Consider the following 26,696-nt stretch of genomic DNA (forward strand, 5'->3'; position numbering starts at 1 on the left):
TTCACATTCTTTTTTACGCTAAGACTTTGAAGTCCAGCTGGTATGTATTTTAAACTCACGGCACATCTCCATGTGGTCCGGCCACGTGTCACGTGTGCAAAGCCACACGTGGCCGGCTCCAGCAGAGGCCGGGCCTAGGCCTGAGGGGAGAGGGAGCACTGAGAGCCGCGGCCCATGAACTTGGCCCTGGCCGCGGGGGGCTGTGCTGAGCTCGGCTTATGCCTCTGTGCCCCCATCTGTGAAGTGGGCGTGCGATGCCCACTTCCAGGAGTGGGTGAGGACGGCCCGGAACAGACACCCGGGGGGCACCTGGAAGTCCAGCCGTGGTGGTGGCCTTGGCGCACACCTGAACCGACCCCGGCCCTCACAGCCTCCGCCGCAGGCCTGGGCCGCGGGATGGGCGGGCAGCCCCGATAGCCGCTTTGTTCCCCGCGCCCCTCAGGACCCGGCGGAGAAGAATGTGTTGACTGTGCCGCAAACTTCCACTTCCAAGACTCGAAATGCGTGCCAGCCTGTGGCGAGGGTTACTATCCGGAGGAGATGCCGGGTTTGTCCCACAAAGTGTGCCAGAGGTACGTGCTCATCAGACGGCCTTCCTGGCTCAGGCCGCGACCGCCGGCGCCAGCGAAGGGGTCGCAGGAGGGCCGCGTTTGGCAGCCCTTCCCCTGGGAGCGGGGGGCGGGGGGGGGGGCGGGTGCGCCGCATCTCTCCGCTGCGGCGGGCACCCAGGAACCCCTTTACTGAGGAGGGCTTGCCAACGTCGCAAGTTAGCTGGCGGCTTTCACTCCTTGGTCCGCTTGCAGAGCAGCACTGTGTAGCTGGGACCGGGCAGGAAACAGATCCCCGGGGGCTCCCACGTGCGCTGCAAGTCAGGACGCAGGTGCGCTGCTGGGGATGAAGAAGGCGCCGGGCACCGGGCGGGAGCGCTGTGCGGAGCCCGTCGCGGAGGGGAGGACAGGCGCTGAGCCAAGCCCCAGGGCCGCGTCGGCAAGCTCTTCCGCCGAAGGGCCCGGTGGTCCGTAGTCCGTGCCTTGCCGGCCCTGCGGTCTCTGTCGCAGCTACTCAACCCCACCGCCACGAAAGCAAACACAGACGACTTGCAGTTACAGGACTGTGAGGTGGCCAGAGGCCCGAGTGTGCCAACCCTCCCCTGAGGCACCCTGGGTCCCATCTCTGGGCTGGGACCGGAAGGGCTCCCCCCTCCCCGGCCCCGGGGGAGAGGCCAGTGTCGCCACAAAGGAGGCTTAGCCTGGTGGGCAGCAGCATCCAGTGCGTCCCATGTCCGGAGGGAGCCTGTCCCGGGCCCCCGCATTGCGTGAGAAAGTCCGGGTGAGCCGCTGGAGTCTCGGAGGCCGGGCCCGCCCTCTGCTCCGGGTGTGGCCGTCCTCGCCCTCCCAGGACAAGAGCACAGTCAGGCAGGAGGAGGGACGTGCAGGCGCCTGGCCGGGGTTTCAGGCCATCGCGGGGGACACCGTGACAGCGAGGGGGCACAGGTCACGACGGTAGGGCCTCTTCCACATACGGCGACGGGAACCTTTGTCCCCTTGCAGGTGCGACGAGAACTGCCTGAGTTGTGAGGGATCCAGCAGGAACTGCAGCCGGTGTAGGACGGGCTTCACGCAGCTGGGAACCTCGTGCATCACCAACCGCACCTGCAGCAATGGTGAGCGCAGCCGGGTGGCGCGCGCGCGCGCGGGGCTGCCCTCGGAGGGGCTCATCGCTGTGGGGAAGGCAGCCCCTCTGAGCGGGCGAGCCTGCCCGCCTGGCGCTGACCGCCCTGGGTCTGCTCTAGCTGTCCTCCCTGCCCCTGAGGCCCCGCACGTGGACCAGAGACACGCCCCGGCCACAGCCCGGCCACTGCGGGTCGGGTTGTCGAGGGACGCAAAGGTGATTTTGTTTTTGTACTGTTCCAACTCTCTCACGCCATCGCCCCCAGGTGGCCTGCGTGCGGTGACCTCCGTTAGGAGGGGCCTCACCTTGGAGGGCAAGTCAGGAGGACCAGAGGGTCTCAGCCCCTCAGAGCCCGCAGTGCCGGCCCGCGGGTCCCGAGGGAGGACCCGCATCTGGGCCGCGGGGGAGCCCTGCCTGCCTCTCTCCGCGGACTGGGCCATGAGGGCGGGCTGCGGAAGCAGCAGCTCAGAGGAGACTGAGGACCAGTCAGAGGAGGCCTTCGAAGGCCCAGACGCTCTGTAGGGGGTCCCGTGCTCAGGCTGTGTCCTGCCCACCAAAGTCAGGCGGCCACGGGAGGCTCTCCAGCTCCCACAAAAGGCATCACGTTCTCAAAAGCCAAGGGGAGGGCAGGACTGCATGGCTCTGCTGTGTCGCTGTCCCTTGTAGGCCCGTCCCCTGCCTCCCTTAGTCTCCCTTCAGAGCCCCCCTAGCACAGCTGCCTGGACAGAGGTGCCCCGAGGCCCCTTCCCTGGCACGGCCCAGAGGTTCTCCCGGGCCCTGCCCCTCCCCCAGCCCCTCCCCCCTTGTTTTTCTCCCAGACTCAGCGGGAGCCCCGGCGTGCCATGTGCCGCCTGTGCCACACCGCCCTGAGGGCTGCTCTGGCTGCCACCCCCGCTCCCCCTGTGTCCCCTGTCCTCTCAGCCCCTCACACCATCGGGGCCGGCACGGTGGCGTGGTCGGAGCCATGGAACAGACCCCCAAGCCTGACATGCCCCCCCCTTCTCTCTCCCGCTGGGACGCCAGCTGACGAGATGTTCTGCGAGATGGTGAAGTCCAACCGGCTCTGCGAACGGAAGCTCTTCATTCAGTTCTGCTGCCGCACGTGCCTCCTGGCCGGGTAGGGGCGCCGGGCCGCCCGCGGAGGGCAGGGCTGCTCCCGTCCATCCACCTGTCCGTCCACCTGTCTCCAGACTGGGGGCCGGAGCCTGTTTCCGGGGCAGCGCCCTGCCTCCGACAGCTTTATCTCCCCAGGAGCAACGTCCTTTGGGCGCATCTCTGGGCCCCCGGAGCAGGTGGGGGCGGGGCCTGCCGGGCCGTTCCTAGCCCAGGGCTGTCCTCCCCGACTCCGCTTGCTGGCTGCGTCCTTCCCGCCACCTCCAAACGGGACCGCGCGACTCCTAGAAGTCTACGGCTCCAGCTGCTGGGACCATACGTTTACCGAATCTTCAAGACCAAAGCAGGAAGCCACCCCACATCCTCTTTCCCTGGGCTTTTCCAGCAGCTCCACAGTCAGCCTCAGCCACCGGCTGCAGCGTGCAGAACCTGGCTGTCCCCATGCGCAATAGGCAGGGCCGAGCCTCACACCTGCCCCCCCGACGGCCACAGAGCAGCTCGGGGGACAGTTTGGTCAGGCTGAAATAAGGCTGACCACTGGGCATGGAGCACCTATGTCTACATAAGTCAGCGACTCCTGAAATGGCTGCGATCGCTGAGAAAGTCAGATGCCAAGCCCCGGCGGTGAAGAGTCTTCCTTCCCAGGAGCACTCTCCTTTGCGGGAGCTACGCGCCCCTTGTCACCACCTTCAGTCTGTGTCACCAGGAGTCTCGTGGCCCGAATGCCCAACTCCGCGTTGGCTCAGAGCCTTCTGAGGAGGGTCCCCAGGAGGTGTGCCAGGGGCCAGCGCAAAGGTGCCCCAGGGACCAAGCAATTCCTCGGACTAAGACGTAAGCCCAGCCCGGGAGTTGTTAGCCTATCACGTCCCGTTTGTGGAATTGCTGTTAAAATCCATTCGGCCTCCGCTGCTGGGGAGATCTGCTCTCGAGGCGGATATACCTGTGTCTCTGTACTAGGAGCCTCACGGCACGGTTGGCTCTCTTTCTGCCAAACCTGTGTAGGCCTTTTATAAGCTACATGTTCTGATTTTTACCGATGTTAATTATTTTGACAAATATTTCATATATTTTCATTGAAATGCACAGATCCGCTTGATTGACTCCCCGTCATGTGGGAGCAACATTTGCCTTAAATTTTTCCGAGCTTGTCCTCCTCCATTTTGTCCCGCTTCCCCTCCGACTGGGGCAACCCCGCAGGTATTGATTGAACCCACGACTCCAAAGGAGAGATCCGCAAAGCAAACACAGTGTTAACCCTAAATTAATAAAAGAATTAACGTCCCACAGCGAAGGAGCCTGGATTTCTTTCCAAGGCACAGCCATTAAACACGGGAGCTGACCGGGGTGTGAAATGGTTTCATGGGTGGTTTCTGTTCAGATCTCTTCGATGTCATTTATGGGGACAATCTTTGGGTTTTAGCGAATGTTGATGTCACAGAGTCATGGGGAACGTCCCAGAGCTCCAGCCTGAGGGTGCCCTTTGGCAAAGGGACCCTCTTCAAGCCATGAAAGCCTAGCTGGGTGCGGGGACGGTCCTTTCCATCCCAGATGACAGCCTCGTTCACCTACAGCTGCTGAGCGTGACTTAGGCAGCTTGTCTCTTTTGCACAGAAACTGAAATCCCTGCATGTGCTTTTTCCCTACGGCGTCTCTGCAGGGGAAGAAGCTTGTACTTGCTGGCAGTCTTTTGGCTGCAAATAAAGGAAATGCACCAACAAGAAGTGGCTGAGGAAAGAGACAGAAGTGGGACCCTGACCATTGTGGCTCAGTGGGCTGGGCGTCGACCCCCAAAGCAAAAAGTCACCAGTTCGATTCCCAGTCAGGGCACGTGCCTGGGTTGCGGGTTCGGTCCCCGGTCAGGGTGTGCACAGGAGGCAACCAATCGATGTTTCTCTCTCACATCAATATTCCTCTCCCTCTCTCTCTCCTCCCTCCCTCCCTCTCTAAAAACAATTTTAAAAAGCCCTCAGGTAAGAGTAAAATTTTTAAAAAAAGATTGCCCAAATAAAATGCCTATTTGCAAATGGCCCAACCGTAAGTCCATCTGGACTCCGTGGGCAGCTGCGCATGTTTATGGACTTTATGTGACAGAATCATGGGTCACATTCTCTAAATCTGTCATATCGTGGACTGAGGCTCCCGGGCGCAATGTGACTTGCTTGGGCCACCCACTGGCGTGGCTGTTCCCATCCATGTGCCCAGGGAGGGACAGGGGCTGGCTCTCTGCAAGTGGGAGAGTGGCGTCCGCTGCTGGCCCCACGCAGCCATGGTGCATTTGGGTTAAACTGGCTTTATTTCCAGGGAGTGACATTTTTCTGAGACTACCTTGTAACTCCTCAAAGGGCTGGGGGGAATTGCATTTTTTACAGAAGACACATCTTGGGAAGGGCGCTGAGCAGAGCTTTAAAGAAACAAATGGTCATTATGGTATAAATGTGGCCAGCAGTATACGTCTCTTGAACTTGGGGAGACTATCTTCCGTTGCTTGTGGGGTTGTTTTTTTAAAAAATTTATTCATTTTTAGAGAGAGGAGAAAGGAAGGAGAAAGAGAGGGAGAGAAACAGTGTGTGAGGGAAACATCCATTGATTGCCTGTCACACACCCTCAGTGCATGTGCCCTGACTGGGAATTGAACCAGCAACCTTTGGGTCTGCAGGCCGGAGCTCAGTCCACTGACCCGCACCAGCCAGGGCATCCATGGCTTTTAAATCATTTGATAAGAACAAGCAGGGCTGGACAGCGGGGTATAAGGGGACCAAATGTCAATGGGAAAAAAATCCAATAAAAATAAGAAAGAATAAGCAGGGCTGATGGAAAGTAATACACCAAAACTATTCACTAGCATCTGCAGGAGCTGGGAGGTAGCTGAGTGCCGGCTGCCCTGGGAAAGAGGAGCCTGCCGCGGCCCTCTCTGCCTCTTTCCATCCTTGAACCCAGGCCTCACCCTCCCTGGTTGTCTAAGGCCTTTCCTGACGCTCAAGGCTCTGTGGCTTGTCCATGCACAGAGCAGCACCTCTAGATGGCGCAACGCTGAATACCCACCTCACGCCCTGGGGCTCAGTGCCCACCACTCCAAGCCCCCCCCCCCCCCCCCACTACTATGTAACAGCTACACTAAGGGTGATCAAACACTCTCTAGGCTCTTTGGTGAGTGAAGAGAAACTTAAAGTACCCACAGCAGAGAACATATTGCCAAAAACAGTGTTTCTCAAACCGGGGGTGATTTCTGTCTCCCTGGGGACATTTGGCAACGTCTGGAGGTGTTTTGGGATCACAATTGGAGGAATGTACTGACATCTAGTGGGTCGAGGAGAGAGATGCTGCTAAACGTCCTGAAATGAATGAGACAGTTGTCACAATAAAGAAGTATCCAGCCTCCCAATGTCAGCCGTGCCAAGGTGAGAAACCCTAGCCAAAAGAAATTAAATCAAGAAAGAAAATCTTTCCTCAACTTCACAGAGATGCCCTGAAATTAATAGAACTTTCTCAGTTTGACTTATATCTGTTCATGCACTGAAGCAACAGAAACCCATACAAATTTCCTTTCTAAAACGAAACCTTTAAAAAAAAAAAAAAAAAATCCGGCGAGCGGACTGGCAAGTAAAACGAGTTCTGCGGTCTAAGCACGCCATCTGGTGGGCCTCTCTGGAATTACATGAAGGTCGGCTTTGTTTTAACTTTTTTAAAATTTTGAATCACAAAAGTACAGCAAAGTTGCAAGCATAGTACAAAGAAATTTTCTCACAAGAAATTTGAAAGGAAATTACCGATATGATACCCGTTACCCCCTCTAAATATTTTAGAGCCTATTTCCTATAAACAAGGACCTTCTGCATAAACAATGGAATCAGGAAATTCACCTTGATATATTACTGCTATCCAACCTTCTGCCTGGATTCAAATTATGCCGCTTGTCCCAGGAATGCCCTTAGCAAAAGGTTCCAGTTTAGACTACACTTTGCATTTAGTCTTCAGTTCCTCCCCTTGAACCCTTTAAAGACCGAGGCTGTTATTTGTAGTTAACTGTGGATTGTCCCTCAGTGTGTTTGTTGGCTATGAAGTAATGAGTAATGCCTGTCAATGGATGTCCACTACCACCCCTGTCCAACACTGTGCTGGAGATCCCAGCCAATGCAACAGGGCAAATAAATAAATAAACAAGATAACGAACTAGTGTAGGGCCTGGCCAGGTAGCTCAGTTGATTAGCGCATCATCCCAATACACCAAGGTTGCACGTTCGATCCCCGGTCAGGGCACGTACATAAAGCAACCAGTGAATGCACCGATAAGTAGAAAGACAAATTGATGTTTCTCACTCCCCACCCCCCCCCAAAAGATCAATAAATATAATTTTAAAAGAGAACCAGTATAAAAATTGTAAAAGAAGAAATGAAAGTATCATCCTCAGATCGGAGGCTTTCGGAATAGTGTTCTTTTTCTGCAGCCTGGCGGCAGCTAGCACAAAAGCTCACTCTGTGGTCATGCGTCACGTTTCAGACTTCTGCTTTGTGCAGTTTTCTGTATATCCTGCATCAATATAAATACTTAATTGTCCGAACAGGCCTAACCAGAAACTCGACCGTGCCCTGTGCTGGGTCTGACGTGCCAGCCTGTAGGGCGGTCCCAGCGGTCAGGCCATGAGCAGGCGACTCACCCCCGGTCCTCACGTTGTAGCCCGGGGCCAAAGCCCAGAACCCCGTCGGGAATCTATACCCTGGACCCTCGGGTTGCCGCCCCTCCCGGGTAGAATGAAGGCAATCAACAGATTTTCCTTCACCTTCAGGTGCACCGGTACGTGAGAATGTCCCACTCGTGTGCTTTAACATTTTGCTTAACTAGCGAATACACATGTCTGGAATCAGGGACCCTCCACACTCCATATATGCTCCCAGGAAAGGAACCAAAACCAGGGGCGTGGCTCAGGTGCGCCGGGATCTCGGAGGAGAATGAGATCGGGGGCGTGGCTCTCCGATTGCTTCGGCCTGGACGTTAGGCTGCGCGCGCGCGCATCGTGCGATTGGTGCTGCCTGTGGGCGGGCGCGGGGCACGCCGGGACGTCTGGCGGGCGGGAGGCAGCCGGCGCGCCGCGCACCGCGAGTAGGGGCTGCAGGATGGTGAAGCTGACGGCGGAGCTGATCGAACAGGCGGCGCAGTACACCAACGCCGTGCGGGACCGCGAGCTGGACCTCCGGGGTGAGTCCGGGGGATGGGCGGACCGTCCCCGGGCCTCGCCGCTGGTCCGCTCCCCGCCGCGTGCGCCGACGGCTGGAGCTTGGCCCGCGGGCCTGCATCGTGGGCCCCAGAGTGGGCGGGCTGCGCCCGGACCGGCCCCGGATCGGCCCCGGATCGAGTCTTGCGGGTGTTGGCAAATGACGATCCCTTAGGCGCCTCGCGCGGCCGACTTGGTTAAAAGGGGCTTGACTGCTTCTCCGTCCACACCCGTGGGGCCTCTGTTCGGCCTTGCTCGGGCTGATTCTACGTCTGATCCGTTTGAGGGCGGAAATAAACGGGGGTGGGCCAAAGGCGGTTTACAGTTGTGAGTACGAGTTTATTTTTGAACTACTATTTATTAATTACTGTAAGTCTACTTTATCAATTACTGTAAACCTGCTTTTGCCCACCCCTGTACTTCGTATTTGTAATCCTAGTCCAGAGCGAGAAGTTCGTTCTCTGTAAATACGTTCAAGTGATGTCGTGAGCATATAGATAGGACACCGTTACTTATTTCTAATTGGTGAGGGAGGAAACGAAGCCCGGGAACAAAAGCGATCCTTTCCCCTGTATGTCCTTCTTATTAGCTTCAGTTGTCCGGTACTTACCTTTCATCAAAACATTTTATAGAGCGAACGGCTTCAGCAAGGGTGCCATGTGTCAACCCTTAAAGGTTTCCGAACTATTCAGACTCTTGTATCGATTTCAACCTTAGCCTAGCAAGAAATCGGGGAGTCCAGTGATCTAATCAGCATATCAGAAGATGCCTTTGGAAGGAAAGATGCCCTGGGAATGAGATAGTACAGTCTAGGCCTGAGATTTGTCCCATGAGGACCCCAGCGTCTCAGAGGTGGCACTGGTTTCTGCTTAGTGTCTTGCTGACAAAGCCCAATACTTTTATTTTGATGAAATTAAGCTTCTTCGAGAAAGATTCGGTTCAAGAGGGACTGACCCCTCCCACTGTCTAGACACAGGGGGCTCGGGGCCGTCTCTCTGCCTCTGAAGTGTCTGGAGTGTTGAGGATACTGATTTGGGCCCAGTGTTCCTTGACTTTGATGTGGCCCTTCCAGCTGTGAATTGTGTACTTTAACCTTGGCTGGGTTCACTTCTTCTAGCATGTAGCGCCATAATTATGCCCCTATTAGACAAGTCAGTGAGAACTTAAGTGAATTGTGCATAGAGTGATTTACCCTTGTGTTTAACATTGACCTTCAACTCTGGATTGGAGCTGGGAGCGGTGAAGTACGGGGAAGTGTCATGGTATCACGAGGCTATCCTGCCGCGCTCCATGAATGCGAAACTCTTACCCACTGTGCGTGAAGGAGGTTTGGACACTGGCTATACGCACATCATTGTGTAAACTCCTGTTATGCCACTTAACTAGTTCCCAGGCCGTACAGGACAGCCTGAGGCACCTTGCAAATATTCTTAGAAATGTTAGCTACCAGTATCACTACCGGTAAGTATCGCCATCGGCCTTGCCCTTGCTGTCATCACCGTCTTCGTGACGACCGCTGGACCGCAGGATTCATGGCAGCTGGGGTCTGAGCCTCTGTCATCCCTCATTGTATGTGCCAGTACCTGGCCGCGTTTGGCGTAGAGGCTGGGTAAGCCCTTTCTGAATGAGCGATATCTCTGAATCAGGTTGCCAGGAAGGACGGCTCATGTCTTAAGATACCTTTAAATTCTATTAATACTTACACGGGGTCCCCCCCCCTCTATTTCACAGGCTATAAAATTCCTGTCATTGAAAATCTGGGTGCGACCTTAGACCAGTTCGATGCGATTGATTTTTCTGACAATGAGATCAGGAAACTGGATGGCTTTCCTCTGCTGAGAAGACTGAAAACATTGTTGGTGAACAACAATAGAATATGGTAAGTGTCTGCCAGTGGAAAGTATTTTTTTTTTCCTAGTGTAAATGTTGCAGTTCCCTGAAGAAGTTGTAGTAGCTGCTGCCAGTTCCATGTACACATTTCCTCTTAAAATGAGAGATGAACTGCACTTTTAAAGGTCAGAGCTTGACTTGGCACTGTTGTAGACTTACTTGCCTCTATTCACAAATCTAGTCTATTCATGGACATATTCACGGTAAGCTGCTAATTTAAACACGTGCTGGTTTGCACACAGTGGCACCAGGCATGTTTCTCCGGCGTTAACCGTTCCCTGTGCTGTAGGCCTTGTGTGTCTTGAGCCTGAGCTGTGGGTGCAGAATCCCTGGTGCTTCTGCGCCGCCCGCACACAAGCCAGGATGTGAGCCGGGTGTGCAGCGCTACACGGGAGCACCTCCTTCCCTGAGGTTTTGCTAGACGCTGGTAGCGGGGACGAGCCCCGGGCAGCACTCGGGGAGCGCAGCTTCTAAACTCGGGCCGCTTCTGTCCCAGAGCAGGGTTCGAAGAAAAATATCTGAAGTTCTTTCCACTTGGAAAATTGTTACTGTGCTTAAGTGTCACTTTTACTAAGCCTGTGTGTTTCGATTGTAGCCGCGTAGGTGAGGGGCTTGACCAGGCTCTGCCCTGCCTGACAGAGCTGGTTCTCACCAACAACAGTCTTGTGGAACTGGTAAGTGGAATGGGGGAGAATGCATCCTGGGGTGGGGAGTTAAAGGTTCTGCATTCTTGCAGAAATTGTGTTCATTCCAGAAAATTATCTGAATCATCCTTTCTCTTGGTCTTTATCTTAATTAATTCCCGATCTGGGCCTTCTTCAGTTGCAGGTAGCTTTTCCCACGCTGTGGGTTGCCTTTTGACTTTCTTAGGGTGTCTTGATGGGTATTTTCTAGTTTTGGTGCAGTCTGATCTCTTCGTCTTTGTTGTTACTGTTGTGTCTAGAGCTTTTGATGTTCTGTTAAGTGTCCCCTACCCCAGGGTCGTGAAGAGACTCGCCTATGGCATCCCCTAAAATCGCAGTGCCCGGCACGGTGGTCACTAGCCCCGGGTGGCCGCTGCGTGACGATGTATTAGAACTGTCAGCCTCATGCCAGCTTTCAGCTCTCACCACAGAGAAAGAGAAAAGAGTGTAAACTGTCGATGACTTTGTTATACTGACGTTGAAATGACCCTATTTCGAAAATAGGTTAAATAACATTAAAATTTGTTTCACCTGTTTTTTTCCCTATTTTAACATAGTTACTAGAAAATGTCCACCTACATGTGTGACACGCATTGAACTTTGTTGGACAGGTCTGTTCTAGAGACTTCCGTTTTACTCTTCACATTAGATCAGCAATCTACAACACTAAGATTTGGTTTTCCTATAAGAAATGAGGGGCAACTTTTATTTTCTCTATTTGGATCTGAATATTTTGACCTAATTTTTTTTTTTAATGCTTTTAAACTTCTCCATAAGTAATTGAGCTCATACTGTATGTTTTATAACCAAAATTTTTCATTTAAATACTGGGTGTTGCCGTGGCTGGTGTGGCTCAGTGGATTGAGCGCCAGCCTGTGAACCGAAGGGTCGCTGGTTCGGTTCCCAGTCAGAACACAGGCCTGTGTTGCAGGCCAGGCCTCCAGCAAGGGGTGCGTGAGATGCAACCACACATGGATGTTTCTCTCCCTCTCCCCCTCCCTTCCCCTCTCTAAAAATAAGTAAATAAAATCTTGAAAAAAAAATACTAGATGTTTAGGTCCCTCATATGTACCTTGATTTGGGGTTATTTTTCACTCACCTCCCTTCCCTATTTCCCTGATCATCCCTTTGCTGGTGGACCAGCTTCGCGGGCTCTCGTCGGATTCCCAGCGGAGCGCTTGGCTCTAAGGGTGAGCAAGTGCTGGCCTGACTGAGGCCACGTCGTCTCCGAACTACGTGAGGCGGTCAACCCAAGCGCGCGCTCGTGGGGCGTATGTGGCCCGACGGGCGGTTTGCAGGGTTCTGCGCGTTGTGAGGGGGAAGGCTGAGTCTCCTCTCGGTTGCTGAACGAGGGGCATTAAATCTCGCGTGATCGTGGGCTGGACCGTCTCTCCCTGGAGTTCTGTCAGTTTTCGTTTTACATATTCTCAGGCTATTGTCTTCTGTGTGTACAAATTTTTCATTGTTAATACCTTGTAAACGGAACCATTTTGTCCTTAGGTTGTGACCCTCTTTATATCTTATTAATGCTGTTTTATATTGCTCTCTATCCGCTATCATATACCAAAACAAGCTTTCTTTTGTTAGTATTAGATGATTAATCTTTTCCTATCCAAAACACACCCTCAAGTTTTATTTCCTTTGTATTTTAGGTTTGTCTCTTGAAAATAGCGTATGATAGGATTTTTTAAAATGCAGCCTGAAATCTGTCTTTGAAATGATCGGTCTGTTTACTGATGTGTTTATGTTTGTTTTCTTTTTTCTGGAACTTAATTGTCCTGCTCATTCATTATTTTTTTCTCTCCTTTATTCCTCCCTCACACTCTTTTGTACTCACTCTTTTGTTCATTCCATTTTTCCTTTAATAATTTAGAAATTAATTATTAAGTAGACTCTATTCTTAGCATTCTAGGAAGTGAAACATATGTTATTTATTTAAAGCTTAAAGTTAACCAGTACCTTTACCATCCCAAACAATACAGGGTCCTTAAACATTCCAACTCCCGCTACCCAACTTGTTACATATTTATTATATTTTCCAAAAACCCATCACGACATCATCACTGTTGAGATAGGAGCTGGTATGGCCAAGGTCCCGAGTTGAAGAAGCTCAGGTTTATGTACCAGTTCATTCAGTAAAAATGTATTAGGTCCTGGAACAGAAAGAAAAAGAAAAAAAGATGAGTCCTTGTTCCAAAGGCGTCACTATTTCGAAGCAGGAGATCGGGGTGTGGCCCTGTGTCCTCACCTGCGGCTCTTATTTTCCAGGGTGATCTGGACCCGTTGGCGTCTCTGAAGTCACTGACTTACCTAAGGTAGGGGACTCGCTCGTGGCGGCGACCCTGAAGCCCTTTGACGTGACACCCTCCCCGCGTTGACCTTAGAGCAGCCAGTGCATTGAAAGTACCTTTTACTTTGCTGTGCACTTACCCCTGAAACTAATACAAAATAATATCGAATGTAAACTGTAATCGGGGGGGGGGGGGAATAAAAAAAAAAAATCTATTGTAAAACTCAAATCTTTTATTTTTTTATATCATTAAAAACACCTTCTAAAAACAAATACTGAAAATACTTCTTTTAGCCCCGTGCTCTGTTAAAATGTCCCTCATGCCACTAAAGTCGTCATGACATTCTAGTTACATGTGAAGGATAGTGGACTTTTCCTTATTTTGGGGACTTGATAAATTTAATTAAAACGAATCTCTTGAGTGTTGCGCTATGAACAAAGTTGGCCTGATCCTCTTCCTTCCCGCACAGTCTTCTGAGAAATCCCGTAACAAATAAGAAGCATTACAGGCTGTATGTAATTTATAAAGTTCCACAAGTCAGAGTACTGGATTTCCAGAAGGTAAAACTAAAAGTAAGTATTATTTTGTTGATCGTAAGTCATATTGATTTATGGGTTTGTGTGTTTGTTTTTAAGATTGTATTTCTTTATTTTTTTAGAGCGAGGGGAAGGGCGGGGGAAAGAGAGGGCGGGGAACACGGATGTGCGCGAGAAACGTGGATGGGTTGCCTCCTGCCCGCGCCCCCGACCTGGGACCTGGCCCGCGACCCAGGCCTGCGCCCTCACTGGGGATCCAACCTGCGGCCTTTTGTTTTGCGGGACGACACCCAACCCACTGAGCCACACCGGCCAGGGCTGATTGGTGTTTTTGATATTGGATATTTGTTTATGGATTTTTTTAAAAATTGCCTAATGAGTTTTACTGTTGGTTTGGAATAAAAACGTGGGAAAGAGAATGTCGTCAGATGTTTTTCACAGTGGAGTGTATGGCAGGGCTCTGAGTTCAAGCCGTCGCACGTGGTGGCCTCCCGGGGCTCAGCCGCGGTGAGCCCTGGGGACGGCAGGCTGTTCCCTGAGGGGCACATAGTACTGTCCGTTTTTCAGCACCTTGAATCTTTAGCTTGAGTGCCCTTGGTGCGGATTTTTTGTGTCCTTTTAAACCTCCTTAGCTCTCCGGGAGCCCCTCCTCAAAACGAGGCGAGGGACTTTCCTTCAGGGAGCTTCGCCAGAGGCGACAAGGCCACCGCGTCTCCTTTGAACTTGCAATTGGCCTTCTGGTATTTTCACCAGCCCCGAGTATTTCAGAAGAGTTTTCTTCCGTGTTTGCTGAGGAATGCATCTAAATGCATGTGGTCTTCCTGTTTCCATTAACTCTGTGTGTGGTGTCGCTGTAGGAGCGTCAGGAAGCAGAGAAAATGTTCAAGGGCAAACGGGGTGCACAGCTTGCAAAGGATATTGCCAGGAGAAGCAAAACGTAAGATACGGATATCCAACTTCACTCTACTTCCCCTTCAGAAACACTCTGTCTGGCAGTTTGCCTCCTACAAAAGTAAACAAAACACCTGTGACCGGCCCCGTATTAAATTCGCGTGATGCTTGCTAGTCTGTGACCGTCAGCGGTCCCTGCGTCACATGAGGTTTTTTCCAGGTTAGCAGAGCAAACACTGCTGTGTTCGGTCTTAATGTCGTATTTTATATACACATATGCGTCTGGCTTTGTCCAGAAAGACAAAACGGTGTGGTGTTTCTGAAGGAGACAGTTTCTTGTATCAGTTTGTTAACAAAGATAAGATACTACACTGGTTGAATTACTTTCAAAAACCTTTGAAAGTAAAAGAGAAGCAGTTTCTGCCGCGCTGGGTCTGACAGTTATGTTCTCCCCTCGCCTCCCAGGTTCAACCCAGGTGCCGGTTTGCCGACTGACAAAAAGAAAGGTGGCCCGTCGCCAGGGGACGTGGAAGCGATCAAGGTAACGGCATGTTAGGACACAGGCTCGAGAGAGCTGCCAAGGGTGGAAGGCGGAAATTTATGTAAGAAATCAAGTTCTGGGCGTTGCAGATTTCCCCGCCACGGTTGTTAGAATCCAGCTACATAGCTTTATGTAACGAAAAAAGAGCTCAAAGTTATTCTTGGAGCGGACACCGACCTGAGACAACACAGGGGCCAGTGGAGTGGCGGCAGCTCGGCCTCCCTCACCCCCGGGACGTGAGCTCTTCGGCACTTAGCGCCTTTGTGCGCTGTGCCCGTGTTCGCCTTAGTTTTTGCTTTGAGAGATTTACTGTCTGAAAGATCCTGCTCGATGATCAGCGAGGAATCCTAATGTTCTAATTTCCTCCTGAGTGATCCAGTAACACGATCCCAGTAGGTGATTCTGTTTGCTGAGGTCACAGGACACGTGTGGTGATTATTTTCTCTCCCATCGGCGGGCCTGCATTTCTTGATCAATTTCGAGAACTTACGGTTTGGCTTTCGGCTCGATTTCAACGTGCCGATCGCATTCTTCCCCCAAACACAGAACGATGTCATGCTCCAACTGAGAGAGTTGCAGTGAGTTTCTGTAGGTGGCGTGTGGGCGGCTGGGGCACGGAGGTGAAGCTGACTGTCTGTCCCCGCTGTGTGTCCCCAGAACGCCATCGCGAACGCGTCCACTCTGGCCGAGGTGGAGAGGCTGAAGGGCTTGCTGCAGTCGGGCCAGATCCCCGGCCGGGAGCGCCGATCAGGTCAGGAAAGCTGCTCCGTCCTCCTGCTCGCGGGTCCCAGCCGGCGGGCGCCGTGACCCAGGGGTGCCAGACAGCGCCTCATTCCCGGCTCCCTCGTGCTCCTGAAACCCCTTTCAGTGCTCCGTGAGGAGAAATGATTTGATAGACGACGTTAAGGCGTAGGGCTCTGGGGCTTCTCTGTGTGAATGTTGACGCAGGCGCGGTTTCCCAGCCATGGATCGGGACCGAGCACGAGAGGACGCCCTGCGGGCCCGCAGCCGTGTGTGGATAGGCTGGCGTAGCAGCCCGGGACACGGGTCCGAGCGGCAAACCAGCCGGGGGCTCAGGTCTTAGCCTCTCCAGCTCTCTCCTTGGGGAGGTTCCTCAGTCCCCACTTCCTCTTAAATCCGTTTCTTCACCGTGGAATCTGAGATGATAATAGTGCCAACCTCAGAGGTTGTTGGGAAGACTAAGTGTGAGACGCTTCCGAGGGGCCACATAGCACAGGGACCGACATGAGCAAGTTTGGATGAGCATTAGGTATTCAGATACTTGAATGTCAGCTTTGTGTCCGGCGGCTTGTTGGGCGCTGGGGATGTAAAGTAAAACCTACTCCAAGTAAGGCGTGTTGCCAGCTTTGATATGAGTGTGACTGGGCGCTGTGGCCAGACTGGCAGCTGGGGACAGTGTTGGAAGCGAGGCTGAGGACGAGGAGGACGTGGAGCAGGCCAGCAGTTCTCACCATGTGCACTTGGGCTCCTGGAGGTTTGCGAGGTCAGGACTTGCTGTAATAGCACCACGGGGTTATTTACTTATGTTTTGCTCAGGAATGTCCTTCATGAAGCAACGAGAATTATTCGTTGTATTAAATACCACCCTCGAGTGCAGATCTTTTGGCTATTCTGTATGACGGAGCAGGGTTGTGAAGCACTTGTCCCTAAGTTGGGTGTTTGCCTGCAGTTGTGTTTTTTGTTTGTTTGTTTGTAGATTTTATTTTTTTATTTTTAGAGAGAGGGGAAGGGAGGGAGAAAGAGGAGAGAACCGTCAATGTGTGGGTGTCCCTCAAGCGCCCCCTACTGGGGATCTGGCCCGCACCCCGGGCCTGTGCCCTGACCGGGAACCACACCAGCGACCCTTTGGTTCGCAGGACGGCGCTCAGTCCACTGAGCCACACCAGCCAGGGTTTGTTGGTTTTTTGGTGTGTTTTTTTTTACTTTCTAATTGACATTGGTTAATAAAATCCCACAGGCTGCAGGTATACAAGTCTGTGATAGGTTGTCTGCAGCTGTTTCAGTTGAGAGACAGGCATCTTCTCAAACACAAAGTGAGCCTATCACTTCATTCAAGACAACTCATGGTATTTGTTACCAGCGATAAAATTCAAAATTTCAAACAGAATTCAAAGCTGGAAAACTTACCCACAACTGTAACCACGGCAGCCTCCGTTTTTTACTCAGAAAAGTATTTGCAGACTTTTCTGAGGAAATCCGTGATATTAATGACTCTGAATTTTTTTTAGTATTTATTTATTTTTAGAGAGGGAAGAGGCCAGAGTGAGCAAAGCTCCTGGGGGGTCGGGGGAGGGTGTGGCGGATGAGCAAGCGCGCGCGTGCACCAGGCTGCGCAGGGCTCTGCGGGCAGGTGATGGATTAGCGATTGAGTCGGGGTGGTAGGCGACGAGTTTGACTTCCATAAAACACTTGTGCGGTCTTTTCCTTTGGGAACTGACCGTCCCCGCTGCGGGGCTCGCGCCTGTGCAGGGCCTGGCACGCAGGGGCCACACGGAACGGGCACCCACGAGCTGGGCGAGCGCTTCTCTGACATCGACGTGACTCCGTCTTTGTGTTTTCCTTTAGGCCCCACTGATGATGGTGAAGAGGAGATGGAAGAGGACACAGTCACAAACGGGTCCTGAGCAGCGTGGCCCGAGTGGCCACAGGACATGTGACATCCACTTGGGACGAGTCCTGCGTTTTGAATGTGGAGTGATAGCCTTGTCTGTGTCAGCAAAGAGTTCATAAGCATTGTCAAAGTGCTGCAAACTGCTGCTGGTCATTTTTTAATATCAATTTTGAAATTTAGATGCCTGTTTTCTACAAATAGTAAAAATAAAGGACACTCGCTGTGCTGCCAAGTCGTGTGTCGTTGGGCTGGGGGTGCAGGGAGGTGTGTGGACGCCTTTATGTTGGAAATGCGGGGGGGGGGCAGGGGCTGGGAGGGGCGTCGTCTCTAACTAGGCTCCCTGGTCCTCTAGGAAATGCTTAGATCTTTAAGCCCTTAAGACTCGGGAGTATGTGTGCTGCCAGTGATTGTAAGAAGCTGCCTTCTCCGGAGCGTTTTTGTCCTGCAAAAAAAGAAAAACGAGCTTCCTTACAGGCAGCCAGACTAGCATCCTTTGGAGTTTTTATTTCGTGAACATCACACATATAAGGAATGACTGGTTTGAAGAACTGGAGGGGAATGCAGCCTTCGCGTACCGGCTGAGGGGATTCGCAGGGTGGCACGTGCCAATGTTCGGGACGTCACGGGGCAGGCACGGCTGCCCCCGCGGGCCGGCCAAGGCGAGCGTCCTCGCGACTCCTGCGTGCGCTGTTACAGTTCTCCCCCCCCCCGCGTTACAGCCCGTTGACGCTACTCTAAAAAACCAGGGGGAGGAGGTGAGGGCCTTGAAACCACCCCAGCACTTGGGTTTTAGTTGGCAACGGCTGTTGACTCACAGCTGGCTCTGCTTTTCCCACCGGTCGGTGGAGAATTTGGTTAAGCAGGCAAAGGAGCCGGAGGGGAACGCCAGAGGCTTCTCAGGCCTACACGCACTGTTGACGCAGTTCCTTCTGCCTACTTGCCGTTAACCAGAGCAGCCCGCCTGGCTGCGTCCCAAGTCCAAGGCTGGGGAGACACTCCCACCTTGAGGCTGTGGTGAGGATATGGTTGTAAAGATTGGGGCAGATGAGTCTTAGCAGGGTCAGTCAGTGACGGAATGCTGGATGCTACCTTGTCCTGTTTGGGCAAACAGCACCTGAGCGGTGCATTGAGCAATTGTTTGCTGAAATAATTGTAGTTCTTGGCAAGCTAGGTGAGGGGACACGCCCGGATTAAAGGGACAAAGGTTAGGAAGAATGGGACCACAGGACAACAGTATGTGAGGAAGCGAAATGGGAGACCACCATTCATGCATTCTAATAACTCAAAATATTAAATTCGAGTTGAATAAGCCTGTCATATTGTGTGCATACGCACACACAGATGCTCTGTAGTGCACAATATGGTGGAACCTTGGTTCTTGAACTTCATTTGTTCTGAAAGGTTGTTCGAAAAGCGATGTGTTAGAAAAACATCATTTATACTCGTGCATTCTCTCTTTTGTCACCTGAGAGACACGTGACTGATCATACAGACTTTTTTTTTCTGTGAATGACTCGATTGAGAATGAAATTGTTCAAAATGGGAGACGGTTGCCCTGATCGGTGCGGCTCAGCGGGTTGGGCCTTGTCCCATGGACCAAAAGGTTGGCGTTTTGGTTTTCATGCCTAGGTTGTGGGCCAGGTCCCCAGCTGGGGGCGTGCAAGAGACGACAGAAACACGTTGATGTTTTTCTCCCTCCCTCCCTCCCTCCCTCCCTCCCTCCCTCCCCCCACTCTAAAATTAAATAAAACCTTTGGGGGGAAAACAAGAAAGAAGGAGGCTGTCTTATTTTTTGGGGGGGCGGGGCGGGAAGCAGCTACCCTGGCCTGGCCCAGTGGATTGAACCCCAGCCTGCAAACCGAAGGATGGCCCATTCGATTCCCAGTCAGGACACATGCCTGGTTTGCAGGCCAGGTTCCCAGTAGGGGGCGTGTGAGAGGCCACCACGCGTTGATGGTTCTCGTTCTCCCCGTCCCCTCTCTAAAAATAAATAAAATCTCTAAAAAAGAAAAAAAGGATGGGAGGCATTCAAGAATCGAGGCTTGACTGTATACTTAAAGCTGCTCCCAGAGCAAGTATTACAACCGTAAACCCAGGAAATCATTCAATTTTAGCACTAGCTCTTCAAGCCAGAACAAATGAGAAACCACCTCAAAGCAACGCGTGGTGGCTCACCTTTGCAAATGGGAGGAAAACATTGAGAAGGCAGTCGTAGCTCTGGTCAGGTAGCTCAGTTGGTTAGTGCTTCATCCTGACACACCAAGGTTGTGGGTTCAAGCCCCAGTCAGGGCACATCTGTTACTTCAACTAGTGAATGCATTAAGAGGTGGAACAACAAACTGATACTTCTCTCCTTTGAATCAATGAGTTAAAAAAAATTTTTTTTAAAGGTCTTAAAAAATTCAACCTAATGTGAAGATCTCACTGGCTTTATTAAGTGAGCGATGAATCAGGCAGCGTCTTATCTAACAACGAGAGGCGCACTCAGGGGTTGTAAAAAAAGTGGAAGGTTTTTAGAGGAAGAAAGGTGTATTTGACGTCTTGCTCCCCTGGTATATATTGTCAGCTTGGCCCAAATTTAAAGTAAAAAAGAAATAAAGGATTTTCCAGACTGGTCGGCTAGTTTCTGGGAGAGATTGAGGCAGCAATTAGGTCAGGTATTAAAACTAGGTTTAGTATCATGGGAGTCTATAGGTCTTTCTCTTTTAAAACTGCATTTCTGTCAGCTTTTGAGACTGCTAGGTATGTTCATTTCAAAACCTTTCCTCCCCTCAAACCCCCGGCAAGTCAAGTTACAAATAGGATGGGATAAGGTAGGCCTCAGAGAGGTGGCGGCAGGTGAGGAGTGAAGTGGATGGAGTGGGCATGGCAGACAGCGGAAACGGCACCCATAACCTGGAGTGTTTTGTGACTGTGAAATTGAGCGTTGTGGCCATTGCTATAATTCATCCTCAAGGGGTTTTGATTCCGGAGGGGAGCAGAAACATGAGGATCGGCGGGACCTTCTTAGACTGAAAGGTAACCCCGGCAGTAGGAGCAGGGTGCCCTGCTCGGGTACAAAAGTAAACACTCGGTAAATCCACAACTAGGTCAGTGACTGGCCCCCTGGCAGGAGGCACGGCTCCCCAGGGCTCAGCCCGCTCCTTTGGCCCCGCCCACCTCACCGTGATTGGACAGGCCACCTAAGCCACGCCCCGAGTACGTATACGTGGGGGCGGGCCGGAAGGCGACGGCCAGAGCTGACGCGGCGGACCGGCCAGAGCTCCGGCCGCCATGGAGAGGGACGGGGAGCAGCTGTCCGCGCGCCCGGCTCTCGAGTCGGAAGGGCTACGCTTCCTGCACGTCACTGGTGAGTTGCCACGGGCCGCGGAGAAGCGGGGTGGCGCCGCCATGTTCGGTACGTCGTCCTCCGTGGCGCGGCCTGGGAAGGCCTCGGTCCCGCTGGAGCCGCGCTTCCTTGGGCGGCGCGCCGGGCCGGGCCGGGCCGGGCCGGAGGAGGCGTTACTTTCCTGGAGCCGCGCTTTCCCGGGCGGCGCCGCGCGGCCTTTTATTTTTTGCGAAGCAAGCCGTTGGGTTGCGGTTCCTGGGATTACTGGGCCCTTAGGCGTTGGCCTCGGCCTCCAGGCCTCACCGCCCAGCCCTCCCTTGCCCACACTTGAAACGCCGCGCGCCGCGCCAGCCTCCCACGGGCGCCCCTTTCTCTCCGTTCCCGGGGTGCGGGAGGCCTTTGCCCTCCTGAGTTGGAGGAAGTACCGTGTCCCCAGCAGTATCGTTTGTTAGCTTCTCGCAAACTTTTTTTTTTTTTCTTCTTTTTAGTGGGCTCCCTGCTGGCCACCTACGGCTGGTATATCGTCTTCAGCTGCATCCTTTTGTACGTGATCTTTCAGAAGCTCTCCACCCGCCTGCGGGCCTTGAGGCAGAGGCAGCTGGACCGGGCCGCGGCTGCTGTGGGTTAGTACTTGATTGCAAAGGCAGGCTGTTTGTTGTTGGGAGTAAGAAGTAGGTGGTTCTGATCAATGTGGGAGGGGAACCCTTGTATGCTTCTGAAATCGATTTCGGTGAATGAGCAACAGATTTTTCTCATGGCCGAGATTTTAATTGAGAAATCTGCCTGGGGAGGGGGTCACATGGAAAACTGCACAGACCTTGGTGAGTGAGGAGAGGCTCAGGTGCTCATCAGACCGGACTTCAGATTACACGTGGTGGTTTTAAAAGTCATCGTCTCTGAAATAGCCGCCTTTTCACTAGTTAGAGGCCACAGTCCGCGAGGGCATCCCAAAGAAACGTTAAGTGCTTTGAGAATAGCACCATTAAATAGCGAGGGGAGCAACACAAGAGTCACTCGTTCACACACGCCGCTCTCCTCTCCCACGCAACCAACTGTGTGGTCCTGCAATTCTTTGTGGTCGTTGGCCACAGGTCCGACAAAATACGATTGTAAATCTTGCGTTAAGAGGCAGGATTTCACGAAGTGCCAGGTGGCGGCGATGGGGCAGCATGTCAGAAAGGATTGTTTTTAGGAAGCACTGGAGAAAGTGTGTCGCACTTCCACAGAGTGGAAGTATGATTTTTTCCCAAAGTTTCCGTCATCTCTACCACCGGCACCCCCACACCCCTGTGCTGTTTTGATGATGACATTTTGGCCCCTTGTTTGCGTGGCCTCAGTTAAGCAGCCTTTTTCCTCAACTACCTGTGGGTAATGTTGATCCCCTGTACCTCAGATGGTGCTGATGTGAACATACACGTTCTAATTTTTCCTTTAAAATGTCCATCTTGAACAGAGCTTTGGTGCTTGACCTGACAAACCCCGTTCATGCCGACATCTGTGTGATCAGCCAGTCGCCTTTAAGATTCGGTTTTCAAACAAACAAATCACTTTTGTTTGAAAAGTGATCTGTTTGATGACCGAGTCATTTTTTTCCCATTAGAAATAATGGAAATCGTCCTGGATGGCGTGGCCTGGTGGATTAAGGGTTGCTGGCTTGACTCGCAGTCAGGACACGTGCCTGGGTTGCCAGCCAGGTCCCCGGTAGGGGGTGGGCGAGAAGGAACTACATGGTGATGTTTCTCTCCCCCACTTCCTCCAAAATAATGCCAGTGGAATTGTTTCACATGTCTAATGTACTGTTTAATCTATGGATACTTCAAACTTTGTCAGGGTGCTGTCTGTCCATCAATAAAACTGCTTTTCTCCCCTTTCCCCAAGCCTTTCCTTGAATAGTGAAGCAGGAGTATGCTCCCTTCCCTCCTCTTCTACCTCTTTCAAATTGGGTACATAAATACTGGCTAGAAGGCTTTTTCTGTCATCTCCTTGCTATCTTCTAGACTTCTGGTCGACCTAGAGACTGGTGTTGGGTGCATCCACGTCATGGAATGAACTCTGTGCGCCCAGTTGGAGCACTTAATGTGTCAGGGAGCTCAGAATTCCACACTTGTTACAGCTGTGGGACACAGTGCTCTCTCTGTAAGCAGCCAAATATATTGGATACGACAGCTTGTACTTTTATTTCTAATAACAATTTCCATTTTACACAAGGCGCTGTGGCTGATTTTGTTTTTGTTCATCGTAGAACCCGATGTTGTTGTGAAACGACAAGAGGCCTTAGTGGCTGCTCGTCTGAAAATGCAGGAAGAATTAAATGCACAAGTTGAAAAGCATAAGGAAAAACTGAGACAGGTATGAATCTGTATCTGGGGCTCTGAGAAATCACAACCTGAGGCCATTTTTATTTTGGGGCATCAATGCAAGTGGGAAGGAAGACCTGCAGGTGAGTCTGGGAAATGACTGGTGCTTGCCCTTGAAGAGATCAGGGTGTTCCCCCCCCCTCCTGATATTTTTGGGGTCCTCTAGGCTCAGCAGTTAGTTGGATATGTGTCCTCCTTTCACTTCCCTTTTTTGGTTCTAGATGGCCATGTGCTTCACAGCTGCTTTCTTCAGCTCTGGTCACGCATCTGGTCAACCCCCCCCCCCCAAAATGGGGTGGGACATCTGGTCGACCCACACAGACACCTTTCACAACCACCCCTTTTGTTTCCCTTTCTCTCTTCCTCCCACACAACCCCAACTCCACTGAGAGCTGCTTCCCTTCCCACTTTGAATTACCCCTTTTGGTTATTAAAAAACTCCCCATCCCATAAAACCAACTTGCATGCACTCCCACACACTCACTCTTTCATAGCAGGCTTACTCTAAAAAAAGAAAGTCCTTTTCTTTCCTCCAACTACATACAGGTTTGAGAGTTGTTCTTCCCCCTCTTCTCCTCCCCCAACAGCCACCTAAACCCAGTAGCATAGCCCATATGCCTAGAGACACCAAGAGCAGGTCACCTATCACATACCCCCCAAAGGAAAGAACCACTTTTGGGGGTATGTTATAAAGGCTTCTCTAACCCAAGTTTAGAAGCTCATCTTCACTGTGACTCCCCCTTAAAAAACCTCTTACCTTAGAAGAGTATCTTACAAAACACTCTCTAAAGGCAGCCCTCACTAGACATGCAGTTACACACAGGCTTTCTTTCTGTTCACACCTCCACCACTTGGTTGTCCCCTCTTCCACTTTGCAAAGGCCCTGTAGAGGTAAAGACAACACTTGATTTCTCCCCCCCCACCCAAGAAAAACCTAACGCCTCTTTCTCACAAAGCTTGAGGAAGAAAAAAGGAGACAGAAGATCGAAATGTGGGAGAGCATGCAAGAAGGAAAAAGTTACAAAGGCAATGCTAGAAAGCCTCAGGTAAACAAAGACCCCCTTTTTTTTTTGGCTGAGTCTTGGGTCAACACCAAGGTCTAAGGTTTTAAAGAGCCACTTTATCTTCAAAAGCAGGAAGAAGACAGCCCAGGGCCTTCTACCTCCATAGGCATTCCCAAGCGAAAGCCAGACAGAAAGCCTTTGCGTGGAGGGGGTATGTACCCACAATACACCTAAATTTAGATAGAGCACTACACATCACTTCTTGTGTTTTGGAGAAACATGCACTCAAAAAGGACCAAGACCCTCTCTCATCTAGGGTGCAATAAACTACCCCCCTCTTCCAGTAAGGCACAACTAGATTTCACTTACTTCCCAGTGGACCTCACACACTTACACCTACATAAAAAAAGAAGGCCCCCTAGAACAATGAACCCTACCCTTATAACAGGCCTCTCCTAACTACTCATTTGCTTCCTCTCACCCTCAGGCTACAACCCTTTGTCTGGGGAAGGAGGTGGTACATGCTCCTGGAGACCTGGACGCAGAGGCCCAACAACTGGTGGATGAGGCTAAGAACCTTGCTGGTGTCCTCCCCCCCTTGACATCAAGCAAGGTGAAACCCTTCAAAGCCTCCCCTCCCCCCTTTCAATTGCCTTACGCACACTTTTTTCACAGTGACTAAAAAAGCCTAGAGGCCATCCAGGTTCTGTCCTAGCCTCCAACACCTATTACAACCACAATTTAAAGGAGTTTTTAAAAAAAAAAAACAAAGCAGCAAAGGCATATCAAGCAACAAAGCTATTCAAATATTTGAAAACTCCTTACTGCTAAGGACAGTCTCTGTGACAGGTTGCGTTGAATGATGTCTTCCTTGTAAACGGTGAAGTCCACCAGCAAGGATTACTGAAGCTGACAACTGTTGATGGGGTTTGGGTTTTTCTCCCCTCCCTATTTATGTTCATTGTACAGACAAACCTTTGGGAAATAAACTAGGAAAAACTGCACACTTAAATAGCATCCTTAAAAAAACTTAGAGGGTAAGTTTAATCAGTTACACTGCTCTTAACTTCTCAGTAACTATTCCCAGCCTGAACTCAGGAGAGTGGCAACAGCATCATAATGGATTCCCACGGGCCCCAAAGCAACTGGCTTCAGTCTCCAATTAACCTTAGTAACTTGAAAAAATACTGTTGTCCCCCACCCCCTCCCACAAGGGAGGGGGCAGAGGTACAGCACACTCACATACCCCACAGATAAACCTGGGTGGAATAAAACAAAACAAAAAAAAACAGCTAGGACTACCTAAGATAAAACCTACACTGCCCTCAAAAGCCCTAAGGAACTAAAGACTTTACTCCCTATAGTAAATAGGGGACAAGACAAAGCACACATAGCAGAGAACACACAAGCACTTGCAAATTGAGGGACTCACAATGCTCCCACACCCCAAGAACACCAGGTTGAATTGCCACCACTTACCATATATACACCAATACCCTAATATTGGCCCCAGTGGTTGACTCCCTTTCCTGGAAGACCTACAACCCCAGGACCATCACACAAGGGTGAGGCTAACTTTTAAGTCAGTGTTTCCAAGAAAAAGCCAGTCAACAAAGGTGGCCCAGGAAAGGGCATGAAGGTTGTAAGAAAGACACAGGAACTGCTCCCTGACATATGTATCATGTAAGAATACATACAGCAGCCCCCAGGTAGGGGGGTTTCAGACCCATGAATCCCATGTACCAGGCAAGTAAGGGGGGTAATTAAGGCCTCATCACCAGGAACAGCCATCTCATCACCACCAGGCTAAGCCCACCCTCAAAGCCAGATCTTAAAAACACAGGAAGCACAGAGGATAATGCAGAGCCTTACAAGTCTTGTGTTTAAGTGAATATCCCCAAACACATTGCCCTTCCCCTGAACGACCAGGTAAGGACACAGTAGCACAGAGAAGCCCAGTCAGTGGGGCAGACTCCGGCAGGCAGAAACACCAGGTCAGCGGCATCCATATCGCTGTTTTCCCACTCACAGCAGAGTAAACTGAAGGACCCAGAACAACCAAGTGAGCAGGCGTTCGCACCACACGGGGTAGACTCAAGGGCGGAGAACGACCGACTGGGTGGGGTTTACACCGCTGTTTTTCCCCCCACACCACATGGGGTAGACTCAAGGGCACAGAATGACCAAGTGAGCAGAATCCTATGCTGTTTTTCCCCATACTGCATGGGGTAAACTCCAGCGAGCAGGAAGGCCAGATTAGCGGCACCCGTACCATTATTCTCCCCGCACCGCACAGGGTAGGCAGACAGGCGCACAACGACCACTTGAACTAGTTCTGTACTGCTGCTTTCCCCACACCCCATGGGGGCACAGACTGAAGAGTGCAAGAACAGCCAAGGCCAGCGAGGTCCATACCATTCACTTCTTTCCCTGCACCACACAGGGTAACACTTAAGCAGACAGAAAAACCAAGTCAGCGGGGGTTCTGTACCGCTGTTTTCCACACATCATTCCTTGGGCCAAGAGCACTGAAATATCATGGGGGGTCA

General features: G+C 51.6%; 3 protein-coding genes across 4 annotated transcripts in view; all 3 read left to right on the forward strand.

Annotated features, from left to right (window-relative positions):
* The window catches only part of PCSK6 (proprotein convertase subtilisin/kexin type 6), a 127,429-nt gene extending 123,354 nt beyond the window's left edge, over positions 1 to 4,075 (forward strand). The window contains exons 20-22 of the mRNA XM_054561923.1: positions 443 to 572; positions 1,551 to 1,663; positions 2,695 to 4,075. Coding sequence (XP_054417898.1) covers positions 443 to 572; positions 1,551 to 1,663; positions 2,695 to 2,792 — 341 coding nt within the window. The 3' untranslated portion in view covers positions 2,793 to 4,075. The remainder of the gene's footprint in view (positions 1 to 442; positions 573 to 1,550; positions 1,664 to 2,694) is intronic.
* Positions 4,076 to 7,813: 3,738 nt separating this feature from the next.
* Positions 7,814 to 17,683, forward strand: SNRPA1 (small nuclear ribonucleoprotein polypeptide A'). The gene is made up of 9 exons (XM_054561925.1): positions 7,814 to 7,978; positions 9,726 to 9,873; positions 10,480 to 10,558; positions 12,836 to 12,882; positions 13,328 to 13,430; positions 14,252 to 14,331; positions 14,751 to 14,826; positions 15,484 to 15,577; positions 17,413 to 17,683. Exons 1-9 carry the CDS (start codon positions 7,897 to 7,899, stop codon positions 17,469 to 17,471), a joined length of 768 nt encoding a protein of 255 aa, XP_054417900.1. The 5' UTR covers positions 7,814 to 7,896; the 3' UTR covers positions 17,472 to 17,683.
* Positions 17,684 to 20,676: 2,993 nt separating this feature from the next.
* SELENOS (selenoprotein S) lies at positions 20,677 to 25,148 on the forward strand. Of its 2 annotated transcripts, none has more exons than XM_054561926.1 (6): positions 20,677 to 20,807; positions 21,275 to 21,409; positions 23,029 to 23,135; positions 24,100 to 24,189; positions 24,277 to 24,358; positions 24,635 to 25,148. In XM_054561926.1, the coding sequence occupies exons 1-6, from the start codon at positions 20,732 to 20,734 to the stop codon at positions 24,712 to 24,714; spliced, it is 570 nt and encodes a 189-aa protein (XP_054417901.1). In that variant the 5' UTR covers positions 20,677 to 20,731; the 3' UTR covers positions 24,715 to 25,148. The 2 variants fall into 2 exon arrangements, with proteins under 2 accessions (XP_054417901.1, XP_054417902.1); XM_054561927.1 differs by having other exon boundaries at positions 24,280 to 24,358.
* Positions 25,149 to 26,696: the final 1,548 nt, after the last annotated feature.

Source organism: Pteronotus mesoamericanus, unplaced genomic scaffold (genome assembly GCF_021234165.1).
Source record: "Pteronotus mesoamericanus isolate MK-2021 breed Mesoamerican mustached bat unplaced genomic scaffold, CSHL_Meso_final scaffold_582, whole genome shotgun sequence".
Taxonomy (NCBI): Eukaryota; Metazoa; Chordata; class Mammalia; order Chiroptera; family Mormoopidae; genus Pteronotus; species Pteronotus mesoamericanus.

Bases quoted from the DNA above. Each gene is read 5' to 3' on its own strand.
- SNRPA1 (XM_054561925.1), top strand. From the start codon at position 7,897: ATGGTGAAGCTGACGGCGGAGCTGATCGAACAGGCGGCGCAGTACACC. The intron at 9,874-10,479 runs GTAAGTGTCTGC...TTTCGATTGTAG, and splicing joins GTGAACAACAATAGAATATG to CCGCGTAGGTGAGGGGCTTG. The intron at 14,827-15,483 runs GTAACGGCATGT...GTGTGTCCCCAG, and splicing joins GGGACGTGGAAGCGATCAAG to AACGCCATCGCGAACGCGTC.
- SELENOS (XM_054561926.1), top strand. From the start codon at position 20,732: ATGGAGAGGGACGGGGAGCAGCTGTCCGCGCGCCCGGCTCTCGAGTCG. The intron at 20,808-21,274 runs GTGAGTTGCCAC...TCTTCTTTTTAG, and splicing joins ACGCTTCCTGCACGTCACTG to TGGGCTCCCTGCTGGCCACC. The intron at 24,359-24,634 runs GTATGTACCCAC...TCTCACCCTCAG, and splicing joins AAAGCCTTTGCGTGGAGGGG to GCTACAACCCTTTGTCTGGG.